This window comes from Cyanistes caeruleus, chromosome 2, assembly GCF_971803275.1.
Source record: "Cyanistes caeruleus chromosome 2, bCyaCae1.hap1.1, whole genome shotgun sequence".
Taxonomy (NCBI): domain Eukaryota; kingdom Metazoa; phylum Chordata; class Aves; order Passeriformes; family Paridae; genus Cyanistes; species Cyanistes caeruleus.
The window spans coordinates 103,155,668-103,179,628 of record NC_141702.1 but is presented as its reverse complement, the minus strand read 5'-3'; the positions used below and the strand labels follow the sequence as shown (position 1 = coordinate 103,179,628).

Genomic DNA, 23,961 nt, shown 5'->3' with positions numbered 1-23,961 from the left:
AGGATTCCCGGCCGGACAGAGCCCGGTGCAGACGGCGTCGGGCCGGGTGGGGAAGGGTCTGCGGATGGCTGGAGGTGTTCACCCGCCGGGAGGCGTCGGGCTCCGCCGGCCGGGACGCGGATCTCCGGGAGCACATCCCGCCCGTCCGCTCCGGGGCGACTCCCGAGGCCGCCGGGGGCGAAGCAGCCGCGGGCGGGCGGGCTGTCCTCCCGAGGAGCCGCCGCCTCACCTGCGGCCGCCCCGTCCCTCCACCCCCGCCACCCCGCGCCGGGGCCGCCGAGCCCCAGCGAGCCGCCCGGGCACGGCGCGGCGGTGGGCGCGGCCTCCGCCGCCCGCCCCTTCCTCCCTCCCTCCCTCCTTCCTCCCTCCCTCCCTCCCTCCCTCCTTCCTCCCTCCCTCCCTCCCTCCCTCCCGCCCTCCCGCCCGCCGCTCCCGCGCCCCCCGCCCGCCGCCGCTCCCGCGGCCCCGCCGGTGTCTCCGGCCGCCCCCGCGCTCCCCCCGCCGCCCGCTCGTTCTCCTCCTCCTCCTCCTTTCCCCCCGCCCTTCCCGCGCGGTGGTTCGCTCCTCCCCGCCCCTTTCCCCCACCTCTCCCGTCCCCTCCCACCCCCGGCTCCCCGCGGTGGTCTGGCCCGGCCCGGCGGCGGAGGGAGCGGCGGAGCGGGCGGGCGGGCGGCGCTGCCGGGCGGGGGTCTCGCTCTCCGGGGGTCTCGCTCTGCGGAGACGCGGCGAGCAGCGGAGCGGGGCGGGGGAGACAGCGCAGCGAGCGAGGCAGCGGGAGCGGCTCCCCGACCGCGGGCAGCACCATGAGGTGAGCGGCCGGCTCCGGAGCGGGCGGCGGGCGCGGGGTGGGGGGCGATGCTCCGCGCCCGCCGGCTCGGGCGGCGCACAGCCGGGAACGGGAATGGGAGCTGGGGGGGGATCGGCCGGCGGCGGGGGAGGGGGCCGGGCCGAGGGGAGCCCCGCGGTGGGGGAAGGGCCCATTGTTAGTGGCGGCGGGGGAAGGGCGGCCCGCCGTCCCCGTCCCCCCGCGGCGGCGGCGAAGTTGCGATCGGGAGGCGGCGGCGGGGCCCGGGCCGGGGCGGGGGGCGGCTCCGCTCCGGCGCCTCCCCCGGGCCGGGCACGGCGTGAGCCCCGCTTGCCCGTCTCCTTTCTTTCTCTGCCGGTGGTGATTTTTTTCCCCCCCTTCCCCTCCGCCTTACCCTGCGCGTGTTGCATTGCAGCAGCAGCTGGGCTTTTCCCTCGGTAATCAATAAAGAGGCGCCGGGGGGGAAGGAGGGAGGGGGGGATCCCCCTCTCGGCAGCCGAGAAAGTGTCGCGTTTGGAGGTTTGGGATGTAAACACAGAGGTGGCCGCGGCTGGGGGCGGCAGGGAGGGAGGTGGGTGCCTGCTGCCTTCCCGCCGGGAACTCCCGCTCCCCGCCGGCTCATTCATTTGAAGGCGATTTTCTGCCTCCCCGGCCCGTCCCCCCCTTTCCCCCGCCATCCTCCCCCCAGCTCGCTTTTAGCGCCTGTTCTGTTTCCATAATCTCCTTTCTGGATTGGTGCAGGACCCGGTGAGAAATGCGGCTCGGTGGCCGAGCGCTGGTCCGGCTGCTCGGGGACGCCGTGCTCCCTGCAGGCCTGCCCCTCACTCAGACAGCTGGGGAAACCAGTTACTCATGCCTTCCTTTTTTTTTTTTTTTCGCCTGGAAGTTATTGTCTGCCTTGCAGTTGGATATGAACCTTCTTTGTCTTAAAGACACGACTGTAAGTCGTGAGGTCCTTTGGAGTAGAGGTCCGGCAAGATTTGCGTGATCAAAGTCGGCAAATTCCTCTGCTGCATAAAACTGACGAGCCATTAGAATTCCCTGTAAATTGCAGGAAAATCCTAATAAAATTTTTTGTACTATGAAGGTTCCCTCTTTCAGTGCACCTTCAATGGAAAGAATAGCATTGCAGTGGGAAGCATGGGAACAATCTCCCTGCTGTTTTGTTTAGAATTGTGTTCCTGTATTTCCCTCTAGTTTTCTTTGTTAACTGTAGGTATTTATGTCCTACGTTATTTTAAGCTTTGTTTTGTCTTGTGATAATTTATTTTCAGTTATTCATGTTGCTCACGTAGAAGTCAGATACCCTGCAAATGAAAAGTTACTGCTTGGAAAACCTACAGTTAGTATCCAGATCTTTTAAGCAGAGGTGTTCTTTTTAATTATCTTGACAGCCTTTAGCACAATGAACCGAGCAAGACTTGGCATAAATACCTTGGGAAGCCCCGTGTAAGTTTGGGTTTCGTGCTGGCAAAAAGTGCTTGAATTGTGCGGGTGATGCCGAGTGAAGTGAGCTATGGCAGCAGGGCTGCTCACTGTTCACTGATGTAACTGTATGTGTGCTAGGACTTGTGCCAGCTTGGAGGGAGCACAAGTATTTCTCTTAACCAGCACGACAGGAAAGTGTCTAGGTTGAACCTACCCTTAGGTCGCTTATTTAGATGTTTGATTAGTTGACTTGCAGCAGTGAGTAAATGTAGGTAAATGAATATGTTACTGGCCTTGAAGCTTGCTACCTGCTCGTGCCTGCAGAGCATCAAGCTGGTAAGGGGGACACGCAGTTGTGATTTGGAGGGTCACTCTGGTGAGCGGTCACGCGGTGTTTCAAAGGAAACTGACTGTCAGAACACTTGGTTCCAACCCTCTGGAAAAAAAGAAACAAGCTGTACCAATTAAACTACACAGGCTAAAAAAATGATGTGGTTAAAGAAGTATTTTCTCTCTATAGAGGCACTATTAAATTTACTTAGTTTTGTTTAATTGGTCCGACTCCAGTACAATGGCAAGCTTTCACTGCACGCTCTCTCTTTGGACTTGTTTAGACTATGGTTGATGGTATATTTCTGAAACATGTTTAAACAATATCTTCATGCTGTATTTTGTTCAGGCAATGCCTTTTAATGTGCATTTGCTGGTCAAGGCAAGGTCTGATGGGTGAGGAGTGACAGGATAGATGGGACAAGCGACCAGCTTTTCATATACAGCTCCTCTGTTTGCAGGTTCTGTTAAGTCTTAGCAGTTTATACTAAAAATATACTTTTGGCACAATATTGATGGGCTCGTGGAATGAGTAAACTGCAATTTGTCATTGCTGTTGGGCAGGTAAGTAGGCAGTTGGTGCTCCAAAGAATAAAAAAATAAATAGATGAATTGAGACTGTGGGGGGGTGGGGCAAAAGCATCCTCACTTTTTTCCTGTAAGCTGTTTTTTTCCTGAAGCATTGGCTATTCTTCAGGCATCATGAGCCTGAACTAATTCTGATGATTTTGTGTTAAGATCTTGAGTCTTGTCTGTGTGATTAGCTGGTCAGTTACCAAAGAGCAAACTGGTTTTCCTTCTGTCAAATAATACTAAACATTGTTGTGAAGAGCATCTTTGAATGTTAAAACAATCAGCAATTCTGTAAGACACAAACACCACCACTACACAAGAATTAATTCTTGCAGAAGTCTGCTTTGTATTCAAATTGAAATGATATGCTATTTGAATAACATCTGTTAGGGGTTTTAGGTTGCAGAGAAACTCTGAATATTAAATATCCCAGTTAAATGGTCTAGCCTAAGTATGAAGTTACTTGGTTCAGGAGCCAGCTTGAATAGGGCTGTGTGTATCTGTGTCTCCTGCCCTAGGTAAACAGCTGATTCCCATGAACACCTGTTGCTCTCTTTGTACTCTGGTTAGCTGACAGAAGTGCTGCCCCTAATACAGTTTCCTGAAAGCACTTTATATTATAATAGGTATCCAGAGATGGGCATATTCAGTGAGGTTTCCATTCACCAGCTGACTGGAACGTGGTGGGGGGAAGAGGTGGTGAAGATGTAGGTAACAGCAGAGTTTGGTGTCCCTGTTCTAGTAATAGCATGACTTCCCATCGTATTTGTACAAGAAGAACGTGTGTGAACAGACTTTTATTGTAGCATATGTTGAAGTCTGTATTACGGAAGCTGGTAAACACAACTCTGCTGCTAGAGCTGGGATTCTACAGTGAAGGTTAACTGAATTACCCTCTTTTTTTTTTTTTTCTTTCATATCAGGCTCATATTGAGTGTTAACTGCAATAAAAATAAATGAGCTTTACAAGATACTGACTTTTTAAAAATCAAACTGTACAGCCTTCCCTTGGGATTACTACATCCATTTCTTTGTGTGGGAAAGAATTGTTTTTCATTAGTGTGCTGGTCAGAAAGCAGACTGCTTAGTTGTGTTTCATTACCCAAGTTTCCAAGAACTGAGAAAGAAACAGTATTTTTAAGAAATTTGAAATTCGATTATTTCCAGAGCCCAGTATAATAATTTGTGTTTATGATGGGCTACTATGAATTCCATATATATATGAATTTTATTCTATGTTTAGATAGGGCAATCAGCTAAATTATTATAGATTTTGCCTTTTCTGAAAAGTCATGTTATATTCTCACTTGTGTTTTTAAGCTTAAACAGTAGCTAAATTTGTGGTCTCTAAGCCACACTGAAATTTCTATTTATTTACAATCAGCAGCATTTCTGCTCAAATATGTTGCTACAGAATGCACTTCATGTTATTATTTAAAAGTCAGCATATTTTATGCCTGGATTGGTAAGCCTTCATTATATTTTTAAGTGCTGTGCTAAGAAAGCTAATACCATACTCACTGTTTACTGAGTGAAAGCTCACAGCAGAAGTAAGAAAACATGTACCTTCATTAGGAATAGGAATTCTTGAAGGAACCCACACGCATTTCCTGGGGTTTCCAGGAAGGTGGGTATACAAGAGCATTATTAGTGACAATAGTACAGTTCAGTTTGCTGCAATAACTGCAGTTACTTAGGGTGGTGAAACAGCACAGCAGCAAGGCCATAAATTTGATGATGACATTAAGTTATTGTTGGATACATAAGGTAACTCTCTGGAATTGTGCCTTTAGTTTTAATACTTGCCCGAATGGTGTATTTGAAATAGGAAGCTTAATTTAGTTGAGAAATATTTGACAAAATGTTGGAAGTGCAAGCACGCAGTTAAATTAGACTGGATATGCATAACTGCAAGCAATACAGTTCCTAAAATTGCTTGTATCTCAAGAGAAAAATTGGTGGTGTGGGCAGGTTTTTTTTTTCAGGTGGATACAAGAATTCAGGTTACTTTCCTTGTTCTTAAGTAAACTAACAGATGGACTGAGTCATCTGTCTGATAGAAGTGTGGTCTTTAGTTTGCACTTTATTTGTGACAGTTGCAAGTAATTTTTGGACAGGCTGTTTCTTCCCACCTGATATGGGATATGACAGCTGTTTTGCCCTCAAGGCCTCTGGATAGTTTAGTGAATTATTTTGATTGTTAAAGTATAAATCTTTAAAAAATTACCATGTGAATGGAGAGTGCAGCAATGAGAATACAGTTTTTTTAGACAAAGCTATTTATGACCATCTTAGCAATTATGTTGTCAGCCTCTAAAAATTAGAAACAGTCTGGGAGTGTGTATAATTCAGGAATGCTCTCTGGAAGGGCATGTACAAGTTTTTTCTTGACTCTGATTCAGGGTTTCATGTTTGCTGTTGGAGGTCAGAAAACAAGAGCGAGTTAGTTGGCATCCTGCTTCGGGCCCCTATAGCCTAAGAGCCTTTTTTCTCCACTTCCATAAAAAGCAGAAACATTTTTCTCCCAGCACCTGTTTCAGTGGATGCTTTGCCCTAAGTGACGTCTCTCGGCGCTGCCTTAGGCATGTGATTGGAAATACTTTGTAATGAGGGCTGCTTCTTGCCATGCCAGGGCAGCTCATGTGGAACTATTATAGAAGTAGGTTATTGAACCACTGGATAGAGTCATTTGCTTTTGTTACTAGAGAGAGCAAATGTATTTTGTGAAACAGATATTATTCCCTTCTTTGCTTTGACCTTTCATCTAGAATTGCTTTTGACAGTTCATGCCTGCTTCCACTCAGCAGTGGAGAAATACATGTGCCAGCTCTTCAAACATCCAGGCATGTTTAGGTTTTAAGAGTGCTGTAGTGGTGAGAAAGAGCAGAAGATATGTGCTTTTTGTGTTTGATTCAAAAAAATTTGACTTCTAGTAGTAGCTCAAATTAAATGTAGCCAAGACTGAAGTCACATCAGCCTTGCTGAACTATCAGCTGTGATATTTGTTGGTTCCTACCTCACTCTGCCACCCCACCGTGCCCTACCAGTCCTCGGGAATTCAATACAACTACTTTATGTTCTTGGGCTGTTAGAATCTCCCTTGGGATTAATGTGGGAGTGAAGCTGCTTTTGTATCTGCCTGTATTTGAACCTGCCAGGTGAGGAGCCACTCTTATGTCCCTGCTGTGCCTCTCCCACCCTAACTTCCCATGGGTTCTCACAAACCTGGAAAAGAACATGGCTTGTATGGAGCTTTTTTCGTTGAATAAATAACATAAACTTTTCCCCCTTTTAGAAGTAGCTGCACCACCTTATTTTAACTTTCAAATTTTCTAACATGAGAAATAAAAACGTATATCTAAGTAATTGAGTCGGATTTGAAAATATTCCCTACCAATACTGGTTGTAGAGGAAAATGTTGAATTTTACTTTAAATACTCCTAATAAATTGTTCTCCTAGTTGCTAAACCTCTCCCCTGCTCTCATGTATTGCAAGTCTCCTTCACTCTAGCTATTTCATGACTAATGTTAAAAATGTTCCAGAAGAGAATGTGGATGTTGTGCTTACCAGCCTCTGATGGTGCTATGTGGTGGTGTGTGCCGCTCCTAATGTTATGGTTCTGAAGGCACGTATGGGAGCCTTATGGAACTGCTGCTGGGGAGGTGATGTGACATCTTTCTGGGTCTCCTGCCCAAATGCTGGTGACAGCCTGGCGGAGAAAATGGGACTCTTCAGTGGGATGTGAGATGATGTGTCAATCCGCTTCAGATTAGTCTTTCCAGTTGAACTGCTTGTAATAAGCACATGTTTTGGGACTCCATGCACAAGTTAATGTGAGGAATTGAAGTACAACTCTCTTGTCTCTGTGAGTAATCTTAAGGCAAGGCTCATTAAAAAAAAAAACACTGTCAATATTCTGGGAAAAAAAAAATAAATAAATTTGCTCTTAGTTTCACATATTGAAAATTGCCCAGGCAAAGCTGTTTTATGTAAAAGAAGAATAGTAAAAATGCTTTCAGTTCAGTCCAAAATTGGTCTGCTGCTTTGCAAAGTCTGTGGGTTGGTGTTGTGGGCTTTTTCTTTTTTGTTTTTTTAAATTATGGTAAAGAAAGGTGCTGACACCAGGTGAAGTATGGGATAAAGAGGTGGAAGCTGATTTTACTCCAGAGGGTGATACAAAAATGCTACTTTGCTGGACTGGTGAGCTGCCAGAAATAACTCTAAACTTCTAGTTTGCAACACAAACGCAGTTGGAAGGATTTTGTTTGAAATTGTTTTTTCACTGTCTTTCCTTCACAAATTTGAAATTTGTTTCCTGAACTGGATTACAAAGTAATCTATACTTACTGCAAATTCCATACTGAAGGTGAGGCGAGGTTGTCGTTTGCTCTAGTATACTTGCCACCCTAGTTCAAAACAGAAGAGCTTTTAAAGCCTGGAATTAAGCAGAATGATAAAAGAGCAAGAGTAATCACTGGTATAGCTAAAACCTTTATTATACACCTATATTATATTAGTTGCAGTTTTATAGCAAGTAAAGAAATATTTAAATTTTCTTTTTAGAGGAAATCAGTTTCTATGTATGCCCTTAAATTTCCTAAAATGTAGTTTAATGCCTAAAATTTTTTTTTAGGTCATTGACAGCTGTCAGTTTATTACTGGTTACTATACAGTGAAAGCAGCTTTTAAACTGAAGAGCTTTCAAGGGCATAGTAGCTGCAAAGTTGCAAAGGCATGTAGATAAGATAGTGTTTTATTGTGGTCCCATCTGGCTCCTGGTGAACACTTTTCTATTTCAGTTGTGTAGACCAGTATATCTTCATTTGTGGTCATGTCTCCTAGAAGTTTATATTTTGTGGAGATTTCCATTGAAGTTGCATTTTTTCCCTGTCATATGGGATTGAAAATGGAAGTACTAAGTGGAAAGGTGATTTAAGATTCTGTTGTAGTTCATGCATTCCCAACAAACTTTTCAATACTGCTGCACTAGTGGTATTTTTACTGGCATTGATGGAAAGAGGTGGTTGGTAGTTCTAGGTTCCTTTCAGCTTTCTCGTTGGCTTTGCCAATGTGACTTAAGCATATGCTCTGAGTAAATCTGGGCATTGAACCTGGTAGTATTGCTGCCTAAAAACACTAGTTCTTCAAATAACTTACGTTGAATATGTGTATTTTTTCAGGTTCCAATCTTCCAGCTCCAGGTGAGCAAGAATTTTCCTTTTCTAGCTAGTGTATGTTGTTCATGTCAATAATGTGTTACAATGAACACTACACATTGCTACTTGTTTTGAAAACTTGTTTTCTCCCTGTATTTTCCTGTTCTATAAAAATCTCATTGCCCTTTGCTTTCCTTTAAAAGCTTGGAATCTTCTATAAACAGTGCATAGTGATGTGTGCACCTTTTATTATATCTCCTGTGTTGGACACTTGTTGATATTTGAGGAAAGTGTATGATCCTTTTGGCAAGCCTTAGTCCATTAAACAATGCTGTTATTTAAGAGTGCCCAGGCTAAGTTTAATAAAACAGATTTAAAAAAAAACCCAACTTGCTGGATTTGTATTTAAAACTGGACACAGTGAAGCTTTCCTAGAAAACTTGGATTCTCAAACACATTTGCAAAGCCTGTTTTTAGAAATCTGCAATTGGCTTCTGTGGATGGTAAGTGGACTTCACAACTTTAGAATAAACATAGTTACCTATTATTTAAAATAGATGGTGTGGCCAGACTCACAGAACAGTGAAACCTAATCCAAGTGAGCCTAATTTTGGCAGAGATAATGAATCAAAATAGTGAATGACAGCACTGGTTAAATGATCAGTATTGAAGTTTCACATTTGTATATGAACATACTACTTAAGAACAAGTACTTTTTGGTTTATGTACTACTCCACCAGAAATACTGATGTATTCTTTTTAAAATTAGGTTTAGAAGTACCTTTTTCCTAGTTCAGAATATTTCTGCTTTGATAGAAATCTCTGAATGTAGTCAGAGATTATGTTTTAATGTATTGTTATACACTGATCTACTTAGTTGAATCACATTAGTGTGAGTAGAACAGGAGGATGGTGCAGGAAGTGTCTGATGTATGTATGTGAAATAAACATATTTGTAACACAGGACTGCTTTCCTAGTCAGGTATGAACCATCTGGTCTGAAGCTGAATCTGGGGACAGTAGATCTGTCTCTGGTAGTCAGTGCTTTTTTCCCCTTAATTAGAGCTTACTGTCTGAGGGAAGACGTAGAAGACCTTTCCAGTTCATTGCTGTTCTGACCAGGAGAAGGCTGAGGAGAGAGGTCCATTTTGGAAAGCTAGCAGGGAACCTGTGTCTAATCATGAGTAGGAAGATGAGATGAATGATCAGAGCTTACTTCTGTAATAAGTGTTTGAACTTAAGCACAAGTTGAATCCAGTAGCTCAGCTGCTTCTTTAGTGTTACATGCTTTGGAGAGTAATTGAGAATGAGGTTTTGTACCATTTCAATGGTTTCCTTGGGTTTTTAGCTACTGAGTGGAAGTGCAGTAGTAGCTTTTGGATAAAATTTTTTACTTTGAGATTGAGGAAGAAGACCAAAGCAGTAAATACATAAAAGAAGTCAGTCAAACAGATTTTGCATCTTAAAGATTTCATGTGGCAGTCTGAAGGATTGTGGTGGTACCATTCTAGTTTCCACAGTGTGGTGTGCTGAGTCCAGTAGCCTTTAGTTTGGCCATCAGCTGTGTTAACTGCATCATATATGGATTATCCTCAGAATGATTACTGTTGCATTTTACATCTGACCTTGCATCTAAGCTGTGAGGTGAAGAAATCCGGACTGCTGCTCTCAGGGACTTGATGTTGTATTCTGGCAGTCTCTTCGAGTAGTCTGTTCCTAAAGTTTGGAGGAATAGGGTGGTTTCAGGCTACTTCTTCGGCATACTATAAAGGTGACTTTGAAACCACAGGGTATTCCTTTGATTTTGTGTACCTTTCTTATTCGCTGATAGGTCTGTGTTCCTGTAATTGTCACTGTTTCCAACAGTAGCTAAATCCACAAATGGCTGGCAGTAAGACAAACAGAAAGGTTGTCTTGCAGGTTATGAATACTGTAGCTGTAGCTGTGTTGCTCTAAGCTTATAAACATGACAAAGGTTTTAGAAAGAGAGGCAGTATCTTCTATTAGATCACCTGCTGCAGTGGTGGGGAGCAGGTCACGGGCAATTTCACACATCCAAGGGCTGAGTTCCTCAGAAAGTTGCTCAATTCTTTGGAGACACCAAGTGGAAATTTTGTACTGTGTGGATTGTTGCAGGTACATTGCAGGTACAGGTAAATTTACTGTGTGGTTTATTTTTTTATAGGAAGCTCATAGTTTTGATGTCTGACCTCACAGCAATATTTGGTGTAATTCTTATTTCTGAGGTTAAGGAATTGGGTGTTTGAAAACAGGTTAGCAGCTGTAGGATCTATTTAAATTGCTATTTGTTTTTGTATTACTCTACAATTATTGTATTACAAAGATGCTGTCTGCATAAAGGAAGTGGAGATTGCATTGCAGAGAGCAATGTCAGAAAGTAAACCCGTGAAAATACTTTTCAAATGTTACTGTTTCCATGTGAAACATGAAGATCTATTTTCCTTTGAAGCATCTGACTACTGGAAATAACTGGGGGAAAAGGATGCTTGGAATGCCTTTTTTAGAGCCCATCTCATGTCAAGCGATGGTCTTGGTCACTGGTGTGACTTCTGTATAGTCAATCTGTAAGATGCAGGTAGAAGTGGATTGCATTGCAAGGGTTGCATCTTTAGACATGACTAATGCTTAATAATACTTAATAGTAGGATTTTATTTTTTCCCTGTTGAGATCCCCAGTTAACACAGGATAGAGGAGTGTACTGTTAAGACAATTCTGGGTACTCTGGATATCTTGCCTTGAATTTCCATGCCTCCTTTTCTTAGGGCAGATGGATGCAAAGCAAGCAACCTCTCCTCTTGCAGTGCTTCATGACCCAACAATAAAAAGAAAACCTTGATATAAAGACTGTTCATGTAACTGTGAGGAATGCTTGTGGGTTTGGTGGTTTGTGTAGTACCAGTCTCAGAATTCAACAGATTTTGAATCCATGTATTTGAAATCTCACATTTTTTCCTCCTGGATTGAACTAACCTCCAGGTCCTTGAGTATGTCAGTGCTTGGGGTGGGTACAGGGTGAGTAGACTCACCCCAAAGCCCACTCATCAGGTATTTTGGTTGTAACTCTCAGGGAGCTTACCCTGGTCTTGTCTGGGAGCGGGGAGGGTGTTTAAACAAGAACCAGCAAAGAAACAAACACCTGAGAGCGGGTTCTCTCCAATTTGCTGGTGCATATTTTTATATAATTTATGATGTATCAATTTCCCAGCCATTTGAGTGATTGCCATTTTCTTGTTCTTTTGGGAACATGGAGAAATCTTACGCAGTTCATACTGTTCTACAGAAAACTTTCCCATGAAGAGGCAGAGTTTAGGTGTACATACATTGTTGTGAAATCTGAAGATAAATTGATTTTAAATTCAGAGTAGTTTGGGTAGGTGCTCATCTTTAATATTTAGTAAGACAAAACCAATCCCCCAAACAAAACAAAGCAAAAGCATTTAGGAATAAAGTCATAGGCTTTTCTTTCAGAATTTGAGTACCTTATTTATTTTTTTTTTTTGCATAGTATGACAGAAATATTATAAAATGACTAAAGCATGTCATGCTTAAGAATGGAAGTTCTGTGCATCTGAGAACTTTTTCTTGGTCATTACTGTAGAATTAAAAATCGTGCTGGCCGTATGCACTGCAGCAGGGAATTTTCTCTTGGCAGCACCATACCCTCCAGCCACTTAAATGCACATTTTAGCGTGGAACAGAGTAAATGCTGGAGATAGCATCTGTGGTGGACTGGTGACAAAGGTGATGTTCTGTTTCTCAGGAAGACTGGGGTTAATTGTAGCTTGGCAAGTAAAAAAAAAAAAAAAAAAAAAAAAAGAAAAAAAAGTTCCATATTGTTTTTCCGCAGTAGATTCCTGTTGCTATGCAACAAACAGAATGTCACTTAGTACAGGATATATTAAATTGGTATTCCCGGCACATATCTCTGCCCGTTCATTTTATACTTTAGCAGGGGGGTATGGTTCTGGCTTCCTGTAGCACTGGAGTATGAAGTATGTATTTGAGCTGCTATTCTGGGGCTCGCTGGAGCTGCGGTGACGTCAGTGCACTTGCAGAGCCTCTCTTTGTTTTCTGATGGATGGGACACCTGTGCAACAGAATCAGGCTTCCAACCAGACAAAAAGGGGTGGTGGTTATCTTCCCCGAGGTGGGATGGCATTGCCAAGCAACATGTTAACACTTCAAAAGGGAGAAATTTGTTACATGGGAAAAATACCAGGCTGTGAATTGTGAAAACCTTTATACGTGATGCAGAGAAGGTTAATGCAGATGGCACTATCTGAATCTTTAAACCGAAATATCTGTTTAATTTTTAATTATTAGATTTAACAATAATATTTGAATATGTTCATGCCTCCTCTGCCTACCTCCCCATTCCCCCAGTGCTAAACCAAACCAGTCTCAGCATTTAAATTTTGTACATTTACTCTCAGTGGATTCTGGAATAAGTGTTTAGAGTGTATTTGGGAAAATTACCCTCTGTGGCTCTGGAACCAGTAATTAAGTAATGGACAAATGACAACATCTGCTGAGGCATTATTTTATTATCTAGTTAGTCTTCTGTAGTGGAAAACAAGGCAAAAGTAATATTTGAAATTTAGAAGGATGTTAATTTGATCTTTACTTCAAAGTCTGTCAAGCAATATAGATATCTGAAACAGAAATTGGGAAGCTGAGGATTTGTAATACTGTGGTTTTGTAACGTATGCGTTGTGTCTCAGGTGGCATGATGTTTATACTACGTAATAATCGACCTTATTTTAGTCAGTTTTCTGAATTTTCAAGTGGGTTTTGAAAGACAATTCACAAAATCTAAGCTGGAATTAAAGTAGATACTTAAATTAGCAGGTCAAATACTGTCACTTTCTTGCTCTTAAAACTGCCTGACATCTCTTTAAATTTGAAAGATTTGAAAGTAGCTTTTTTTAAAAAAAAATATAGTAAATATACTTATGTACAGCTTCTTAATAAAGCAGAAACCGAAAGAAAGAGTTGAAGTAAAGCTAGGAAAAGATTCAAAACACCTCTCAGTACTGTTCTTTTGCTTGTTTTGCCAAGGGGGTGGCTCTAATCTATAAAGCATCATTGAGCAAGCAGCCTTTAGTAACACAAATGCCTTTCTCGTAGTCTGATGCTTAATTCAAACCTCAGTGCCAGAGAGTGGTTCTCAAACAGGCCCAATAAAAAACGTTTGTGTACACAAAGAACTTGATGCAACCTAAAAAATTCTTAGGCATTTGGTGAGATCAAGCTTGAGCTATGTCACAGAAATTATTTAAATACGTGGCCAGGGATGCTCAGGGACTTTTTGCTTTCTGTTTTGAGAAGAGGGATCTCTGTTTCTGTTGCACAACTGTTTGGGGAGAATGAGAAAACTGCTTGTGACTTTCAATGCTATGATGGCTTGTTTTAATTCTATCTTTTGGCACAGGAAACAGTAGGAATTTGTAAAAATGTCTCCACTTCTTGAGAAGGGGAGGCAGGATGTAATTTAATTGTGAAGATAGCATTTTCATTTGTAACTTGGATGAAATGAACTTATTTTAGTGTGTAGATGGAGAAGTTCTAGAATATACCCAGGAAATTGGGAAATCTGAGCTGTAAGTTTTATGTAGTGTGCAGGTAGGCTGCTTAGGTAAATCTTAAATTAACTCAGAGTAGAAAGTGAATGTTCTAGAAACACTCTGGTTGTAGCACAAAGAGCATTTAAAAGTTAAGTTCAGGTGCTACACTTCTATAAATAGGGCTGTGGCAAAACAGTCACCTTTTCATATACCTCATCTTTCCCCCCAAATTGAAATTAAGTTGGGGCAGATCTTGTAGATTTGATACCAGTGGTCCAAAGTTTGGCTGTTGAAAATAAATCCGTACAGTCTTTCTGTATATGTGAGCAGTAACAACACCGTGCTAGTTCTTAATCATTAATTAATACCTGTATGCATACAGCAGATGCAGAATTATCTCAAAATGGATGTTGGAGCATGTGAATGATTTTGCACTGATTTTTTCCTCCCCTAAAATAGAGCCTGGATTCTGGTTTGCAGATAGAAATAGATGGTGGTTTGAAGCCTGCTTTTTTTTGGGTTTTGTTTAGTTTGTCTTTGTTTTGGAGGTTGGAAAGTCTGTAATGAATGAGGTAGGGAATTGCTTGAAGATAAGATGATTTCATGCACTCAGCTCAGTGTTTTCTGCAAGCACTGACTGCTTCTTATTTTTCAAAGAATTTCTGTCCTTTGGTGCTGGTTGAGAGTTGTCAGGGGTGTTCATTAGCTGTGTCCTGGCTTGTTTTCTTACTAACTTAAGACTGTGGGCCTGATCTGTCAAAACATTAAATTATTCAGCATCTACCTTAGTCCTTCAAAGCAGAGAGATTCTTAGATGGCCACTGAAGACAAAGGCCCCTAGATCATCTTGGATTAAATGAGCAACATCAGAAGATTGGGTGCACCAGTTGTTGTTGTGCTTCAGCTCTCCCATGGAGGAAACAACTTCCTGTCAGTTCTTCCTTTTCTTTCCAACTTCTGCTAATTTCTTTAAAAGAAGCTGAACTCAAGTTTGAAGCTCTCAAATGCTGTATTTTATGACACTGTGCTTAAACTGTGAATAACTTCTGAATTTGGTATTCAGAACAAGTCTTGATTAATGTGCAAAAAACGTCACTACACATTGAATAATGAAGAAACCTACTAGCTGTTCGTTTACTCCTCAGTTCATCTATCCAAAGTCAGAGGCAGTCTGAGAAAAAAGGTGGGAGGGGTGAGAGGAGTAAGTATGTAACTAAGACTTTTTAATGGTTTTACAACTGCAAGTCACTCCTTCCTTCATATATAAGCAACCAAAACTTTGAGACGCTCTTTACTCTTGTACTTTTTTTTTAACTTTGAAGTTTATTTTTTTAACCAGAATACAGTGTAATTTTTCATGTTTTTTAAAAATTGAAATAGGCCAAACATAATGTGCCATGATATTTGAAAGACTCATAAATTTGGAACAGGTAGATTGTCAGCTGTATGTGCTCCCTAAAATCACTGTAACCCTCGGTAGTTCTTGGTGCTGTTAGATGAGCATGCACATGAAGGAAACTGTGATCACAACAAGGTGTGCTTGCCAGGGAGGAACCCAAACTCCAGGGATCTGTGGTCTCCTTGTACGGTGCTTAATCAGAATTGCTAACTTAAGCCAATTAACATCCATCAGTAGTTATCTGTCAGCTTTTAAGACAGGACTGGAACACTTTGTTCATTGTCCTAATGTTTTGTGTAGGTTAGACCTGGTGGCTTTCTCCGAAGATGCTTTGGATTGGACTAAATTGATCTCTCCTTTACCATACAACTAAAAGATGGGTAATGTTCAACTGAGTGGGACACTCTAGTGACTCCTTTTAGATAATTGGAAGTGCACCTGGTCTATAGTAAATGATGAGATGGATCACTTTTGTGAGTTTTGGCTACATGGCAAATGTAGGCTGGGTTATTAAGGAAGGAGTTGTTGTGGTACCCCCTAAGTGGCAAGGAACAGCTTTTCAGAATAACTGTACACGTTCTCTGCCTAAATCTTTGGAGGCTCTAGAGAAAAATTATGCCAGAGACCATCCAGGCACACAGATTTTTCCTGTAGACTCTGGTTTGTAGGTTGGAGTTTCAGCACCTCATTTAAATGTATCTTTAATCTGAGATGGTATCACCGCTATTGGGAAACTTTTCCATATTCTGAATTATCCTTGGAGGTATTGTCTCACTACATTATTTAAATGTTCCTTCTGTATATTAAGGCTTCCATACTCACTAACTGTGCACAGTACAGACCAGCTTATTCTCTCTGAAGCTAGCTCTAGTGTATGTGAGGCTTTGTGTTTCTCCTGAGTCTTTTCAAGATTTAGCCCACCAATTTCATTCATCTCTCACTGTGGTCTGTTTCTAAGACCTCCTGCCAGTTGTTACTCTCTACTAGGTCCACCTCATTTGGAAGCTAACGCTGATTGTTGTCCAGTCTGTCATATACTGATTTGCATCTATTCACTGGAATGTATCTAAATGTAGACCTGAAGTTGTTTTTTCTGTCACTCTTCCAGTATGCCAATATTAGTCAGAATTCCTACCCTGCTTGCATCTTCTTCTGGGCTCCTGTCCTCTCTGAAAGCAAGAATACTCATCCATCTCTTTATGGTTGTGCTGCAACACAGGCATTGCAAAGCTGCACTTGATATATTTTCTCTGAGTGTAGCATCTGGTGTCTGAATAAGGTTTCCACATCTCCTTTCTGCTCTCCTTACAGTAATTTTGTGTATACATCTCTTACATAAATGCCCTGTGAATGCAGTCAAGAACAAAGTCATTCGACGGCATCTGCCCTCTGTGCCAATTAGTGTAGGACTCCAGAAGAACTGGAGGAAATTAAACTTATTTTACATCATTAGTTCATAAAGTGGCATTGAAGATGCATTTGTTATCTTTTAGCAGGTTTTTACTAATAGTTTATGCTGATGTTTTTCTTGTGATTGAAGTTAAACATAGGTTCTTTATAGACATGACAGCCTGTTTCCTTCCCCATTCAAAACCTCACATCTGCTCTGCGTGTAAATCTGGGCCATGGGCTTCTGCAGACCTGATTGACATCCCTCCAGGGGCTGAGGTTCTCAACACCAACTGAAATACAGTAGTTTTGTGGAAAACGTTGCTGAGTTTCTCAGCTTGGAATTCTATCTGTTCAGTGTAAGCCTGACAACTGCAGTCTCCTGAAAACTGAGGCTTGTAGCTATGACATTCAGGATTTTCTCATGGGAAGAAGGTACATAGTAAGTGCAGATACAAAAAAAGTCATCAATCGTGGTTGAAGCTTGCAAATTTTTCCACAGTTGAGAAAATGAGCTTTGTAAAAAGCAGTGTGGAGCAATCTGTTGCTGGTACCACTGATAGTACTGCAGAGAAAAGACTAAAGCGTAAAGAGAATGGTGTGAGCTCCCCTGGTAATGCTCAGGGATTCTTTTGCAAAGGATTACCCTCTTGGGATCCAAGCAGGGTGGACCAGTTAATGGGGTAAGACAACCTGCTATCTTTATGGGGTAAGATAGCCTGAAAGAGGGGGAGGAGGTTGGTTTTGTAGGAATAACCCTCTTTTTACTGTGAACTCTTCCTGCTGTAGTTACACAACTGCACTATGCCTCTGATTTTGTTCCCTTACCGTGGTACCAGTGTGTTGCAGGCACCTGATTAAAATCCTTTCAGTCTGGTTCAGGTTGTTGTTTGCTGCAGTGGATTGTAGCAGAGTTCTGTACTGAATCTTAAATTTGCTCCGACTTTCAGCTGAAATTCCATGTTTTCATCAGAATGAGGTATATTGTCATAACAGGAATCTGCATCGTTTAGAAACGTATAAGGAAGTCTAATGCATTATGGAGTGGTTTGTGATTTATACTATGTTCTTCTGTAGTATAAAGTTTGTAAGTATAATTTTTTTTAAAAAAAAATGTTTTACGTGAAAATAAATTTCTGCTTGGAGAAGCTTTGTACAATGAGAGATAGTTTTGCTGAGATTTAAGTAGCAGTACTCCTGGCTTCTGCACCTAGCAAAAATGCTACCTGAAGAGATAGGTGGTTTGTCTCCTTTGTACATGGCTTATTTGTGTTTCATAATTGTCTGAAAGTGTTGGAAATACTGTTAGACTGTGTTATCAAATACTAATTTTCTGTGTAGCTACTTGGTACACTTAGGGGATAAGCTTTTAAACTGGTAATCACGGATTATTTACTTCTATTTGAAACTATTTGAATTTTTATTAAAAAGTGACAATATGACCACTTGTGTCTGCAAAATAGCCTGCACATGTGAGAACCTTCTCATTTTGCTTCCCTTTTGTGTTGCAAGAAGCTACTATGTGTAGTTATGGGCTTTTCATGGGATTCCTTTCATCTCCTGTACACCGCTGAGTATCTTTAGGCTTAAGTGAGTGACTTCATGCTGGTTGTCTCCCTATTGGATGTTGGGTTTAAAAGGCTTCATAAACCTTATGAAAGAAGAAATCAGAAGTGGAGTTGGAGTGGGGAGAGTGCCCAAGCTTTTTATCCAGCTAATTCCACGTACAGAGAGAGCTTAACTTACTGTTGTACGTAAAATCCAGATGTGTGAGGTAAGTGGCCATTTTTTGTATCAGGAGCATCGCGTACCTTTCAAAAACGAGCACTGCCTTTTGCTCCCAGCCACACATCTTAACCAGGGGGGCCATCAAAGGCACAAGTGAAAACCTGAAATAGATACTTGCATTTTAAACCTCTCTCAGTGGTATTCTTAACGAAGCATATGTTCATTTGGCAGGGAGTGTCTTTCTGTCAGCTTTCTGCCAAGGATGCTTTCCAGGTGATTATTGTAGAGTTGCAGGTACCTGTTGATGGGATGATCAGAAGAACGTCCTCAGGGCCATCTTTACAGCCCAGCTGTTGTGGAGCTGCTACCAAAAAATATAATAGGGCAAAGAGGAATTCATTGGTAGTGGTGTTTAACAAGCTTGTATGATGCATATAGCCATCCTCCTTGTTTTCTGTGTTTTACCTATAACTTAGCTTAACTTCCAAACTTAAATTTTGGAATTTAATTATGCTTGGTCAAAATAAATGTTGCTATGAGGGCTTACCTGATTAGTGCTTTGTCTAAGCTTCACTAAGTGCTGATAAATGATGTCTAGCACTTGCTAAAATTGTATTTCATTGCAAGCTTTGTAGAAATTAGAAGCAGAATTTTTTTGTGAAGCTGTTCTGGTTTTTTTGCCATTCTTTTCCTAAAAATTTTGAAGTTAATGGAACAGTTTTTCTAATGTTAATTAAAACAATTTAAAAAGCATTTTATTCCTCTAGAGATCTTTAGGGTTTTTTTCTGTGATTGGGACTAACTGGACAAACTGCAACTGAAGTATCAATCCTAAATTTAGTTTGCATTTTAAAAGATCTTTCATATGCCCTGTTTGCAAAACAGGTTATTGTCTAAAAATGAGAATTTTTGTTTCCTGGCTTTAGAATGTCTTGCTCTATGGTTTACATGAGGCTTGGTCAGCTCAAACCACTTCAGAATCTATTTGCTCATCTTCAGAGATAATGGTATAAAAAGCCATTTTAAAAAGTGTCTGCCGGCTGCAGAAGCCCCAAGACTTCCCCCCGTATTTCCCCAGTTTGGGGAGAACTTTGGTGACAGCCTGTGTACTCCATGTGACCATGGCAAAAAATGCTGGGATTATTTGCAGCTCTATTTGATCCGTGGAATGCACTGCATCTATTGTTAGCTCTCCAGCTGAAGCAAGAGCTGGAGTTGTTTTTCTCTTTTGACATTGCAGCAGGTCTGGCCAGACGTTGCTGTATCAGTCTTGAGTAGTTAAAGGTGATGGGATTGGCAAACTTCCCATCCTTTTAGTAGCCTTGGGGGAGCTGAGATGTGGGAGATCATACCTTAGGTAGTTGGGATTGCTTTAAAATTCTTCAGAGGACTGCAGACAGTATCTCTGTGCCAGCCTGTAAAGTTCACTGTGTTCAGCTTTCCTGTTGGGTTTAGTGTCTCTTGGAAGTCTAAGCGCTTTTCCTGGATAATTCCTTACCACAGAGATTAAACACTGTGTGTGTGATAGTAATGAGGGCAACATTGTCACATCTCGCCTGTAAACACACCAGCCTCACTAGCACACATACATGTGCTCCTTTGCTGCTGAAATCATCATCTCTTTTTTCTTTTATTTTCTCTTCAGCATAAAATTTGGATATTGAACTCCTCACAGTTTCTTCACAAAGTTCACAGATCTGTTAGTTGTCTCAAATTCAGTCTTACTCTGCATTGAGCTTTCTGAATTTCTTACATCTGATAGCCTGCTCTTGGAGGAGCACGGAGCAAGGCTTTTATGGTGTTACCTGATAAACAGAGAACAGGGCTTGTAGGGACTGGATTGAGGTTGATTGGTTGGTTATGGAATATTAGATAAAAATATATCAAAAGTAGTGTATCAGTAGATTACTTATGAAATAATGCAAATGGCTTTGAGAGCTGTTACATCTAAAATTAATGTCAGATTCAAAAAGCTTGCCCAAAAATCGCATCCCCAGTGGTGATCCCTGAGCAGAGTGGCTGTTTATTTAAACTGGGACTTCCTTCTGACTACTTAAAACAATAGAAAATGACTTTTTAACTAAAAGACTTTGCTTCCTATCTTAGATTTAACTGCCTTGATAACAAAACAAAGAAAACAGGATGTGTAATTTAAACAAGACAGATACCAAGATTCTGTGATTCCCTGCCTATGGAAGGAGTGAGGTTTTGTGTGAACTGCAAAGATTTCAGTACTAGAGTAGCATTAAAATTGGAGAAGTGCCCTGCTGGGACAAACCACTGATCAGTGTAGGCCCATACACCATCCTGGAGAGTAGCAATAGGAGAAGCTGCTTGGAAGAAATTGCCAGCAGCCCCTTGGGGATCCCCTTTCCTGTCCCTCTGCCAGCAATCTAGAATCCATTGTCTACTTTGAGATGTTTTGGAACATGCCTATAGGTTCCTTTTATTATATTTTTAAAAGAACCTGTTACCCATGAATTCCTCTAATTCCTTTGTAGCTTGCTGATCTTATCTCTTGCCATAACTTCCTGTAACAACAAAGTCCAGAAATTCACTATCTTTGTATGGAATTTTTTAACCTTTAGGATGGTAGGGGTTTATTTACATGAAGTCAAATCACAAGTTCAGATTTGCAACTGCTTCTCTTTGCCCTGTCATTCTGTGAATTCTGCTTCTGTGAAGCAGCCTGGTTCATGGTATGCAGTACAGTACAGTAAATGCATTTCTTTGCAAGTAAAATGAAAAGGAGGAGCAATCATGTTGCTTGTGCTACCCTAAGACCAAAAGGGCATTTTTAATTTTCCTCAGTGTGGATTAAGTTGATATGCAGATGAAGGGGTTTAGAGTATCCAAACAGCACCTTCCAATTTATTCCTTTTAGCAAATAAAGGTCTGCACTAGTAAGGGAAGATCTTTCTAAACATTTTGACAATTTTTTGACAGGTTACTTTGGTGATTGCTCTAGCAGTCTGTAATATTTTTATGGCACTGTTTCTATAAAAGTGTTCTTTGTGTGTCTAGCACTGAGGCAGTGCATGTTGCGTAATTTTTATGGCTGGAGGGAAGAGCCTGAAACTTGCACAGCTCCTGTGTATGATTTACCCTGAGCAAGAACAGGGCTTTCCTGCAGCTATTCCTTGCAGCTCTTGCATCAGGTCACTGTCCTGCTGCTGAACCTGGTTCATTGCTCAGATTACAGGTCAGTTTTGCTTGGTTTTTCTTCTCCCTCCCCCCACCCCCCCTTTTTCTTTTTTTCAGCTATCCCTATGTAGCTGTGTTTAGAACAAAGCACAGAAAACTGAACAGAAATCCTGTGGCATAATGGAATATTAAATTTGCAAGCTTAGAACCTGTAATGCAGGAATGTGAGTACTAAGTCCTTAAACTTTAAATTCCCAGGACCCTTGTATGTCAGGAGAAAAGTCAGTAGATTTTTATGGTGTAATAGTGTCGTTGGCTGGCTCTTTAACCTGCCTTCCCTTTATCTCCTTGATATGAGAGTTGTAAAACTGAAGCATGGTGACCTCAGAAGATAGTTACGGTGGCAGCACTCTATATACTGTGACTTTGATGGAAGTGCTCTCCTTGACACTTGAGTTTTTCAGTGTAAGAGATATATTGACTGAAGAAAACCCCCAACATCTGTGATTTGGTAAAGTCCAGTGAAATGTTTGAATTTACTCCTCTTTTAAGTTGTATGCTGGCCATTTCATTCTTACTGCTTATGTCTGTAGATTGGCATAGTCCATGTATTGTAAATGTTAGGATTACTTCAGGAATTTTCTCATAGCATTTCTGGATGTTTTTAAGTCTTAATCTGATACTAATGAAGGTTTTTGGCTTGATTTCTCTTACATCCTTGCTTGTCATGATCAGAAGTAGGAGTAATTCTTCAGTGATGAAAAATGGAAATTTGTGGGCTTTGGATATTGAGGAGGTTAACAATCTAATGTTGAAGTACAGGCAAGAAGCTGATGAGTTCCTTATTTGTTCTGGGGAATCTGAAATGCTATTTAAAATCTTCACAGATAATAAACACTCAGAAGGTGCAGTTAGTTACAGCAGATTTCTTATTTTTTTGCCTGTTTGATGCTGGCTGTAAAGAGTGTAACTGTGTACAAGAAAATGTGGTTGTGTTCTAGTTAATTCAAAATTCAATTATGTTTCCATGTCAGGACCAAAAGCTGTCTTTATTTACGGTTGTAAAGCTCCCATTGAAAGGAGCGGAGGTTATGTAATTTAACTTTAGGCCAAATTAGGTTCTTTCAGATTGTAAAATGGAACAGTGAATGATGCAGGAAGCCTTACTTGTCTTGTCTCTTAGAATTACAGAGGGATAACACCTAGTGAGGATATTTGCTGACCACAGTGAGTTGCCTTTAGAAATGAGCTCCCATTTTAAGGTGGGTAATTCTTAATACAGAAAACCTCTGCCTTTTGTTTCCTTTAAAAGCAGTTGTGAACTTAATTCATTACGTCTCTGATCCAATTAAGAGGCCCAACTTTGTATTTAGCTGTTTTATTTCTCTGTAGTATTGTTGCTGATGGCTAGCTGCAAAAATCAGTGTACTTAGGTGTTTTGAACATGACTTACTTTCACATGCCTTTTTTTCTTCTTTTTTTGTCCTGGGAAATGGAACTCTGACTGAAAGGGTGTTCACTGTTTGTTTGGGGCCTTTTAATTAATGAATAGTTTTTCTGCTAATTGTTTTTATAGGGGGATAATACCATAACCTAGATTAAAATAAAAAAAGTACTCCAATAAATTTGGATTCCTACTCAAACTGTAGTGACAGCAAATTGATAATGAAATGCTGTCTAGAGGCACTTGCTATTATAACAGAATCACTTGGTTTAAGTTTTATCACTGGAGTATCCAGAACTGAATATTGATGAAGGGTAGGCATGATTCTGGATGTTGTTGCAGCATAAATTTTGCAAAGAACAGCATTTTTAGCTGTTGGGATTCTACACCGCGTACAGCAAAGGAGTCGAAGAAAAAGTGTTAAGCAAGAAGAAAGATTTTTTTTTTTCCATTGAAAATCGAAATGCTGGAATGGGATTGTTAGTTAAACGTATGCATAGAGATTTTGGGTAAGTTATATCTAGGCTGCATCATATAAATTAAACTTAGAATACAGTTACTACTACAGGATGTATTAATTCAGTGCTATGGCTTTCTCTTTGGAGGAAGGGCTGGTGTATTGCAATTCTCCTTTGTAAGCATCCAGCAGGCTTGTTATCAACTGGAGAAGGATCTGGAAGGAGCTTTTTGTCCCGGGTGCTGTGCCACACCCTGGTGCTTACCTGGCTGCCAGGAGAGGCCCTGGCAGGTTCTGCAGTGAGCCACTGTTCCAGCAGGCACCACCTGAAATGTGGCACAGTGGGAGAAGTCAGTGCTTTGCCTTCTGGTTGTAAAGAACCTTCAGAAACAGAGTGCAAGTCTCTTAAGGTGTAGGACTTGATAGAAAGCTCTTTAAATGGCCTCATTATCAAGTGTGTGGGGCTTTGTTGGGTGCCTTTTGTTTCCTCCCAAAGTTATCTAGTTTTCAAGTCTGGAGAC

At 41.3% G+C, this 23,961-nt stretch overlaps 1 protein-coding gene across 6 annotated transcripts in view; it reads left to right on the top strand.

Annotated features, from left to right (window-relative positions):
- Positions 1-622: 622 nt before the first annotated feature.
- ENAH (ENAH actin regulator) overlaps positions 623-23,961 on the top strand; it is an 89,757-nt gene continuing 66,418 nt past the window's right edge. For all 6 annotated transcript variants that reach the window (XM_086878877.1, XM_086878876.1, XM_086878875.1 and 3 more), the window contains exon 1: positions 623-808. In XM_086878877.1, the coding sequence (XP_086735003.1) occupies positions 804-808 (5 nt within the window). In that variant the 5' untranslated portion in view covers positions 623-803. The remainder of the gene's footprint in view (positions 809-23,961) is intronic.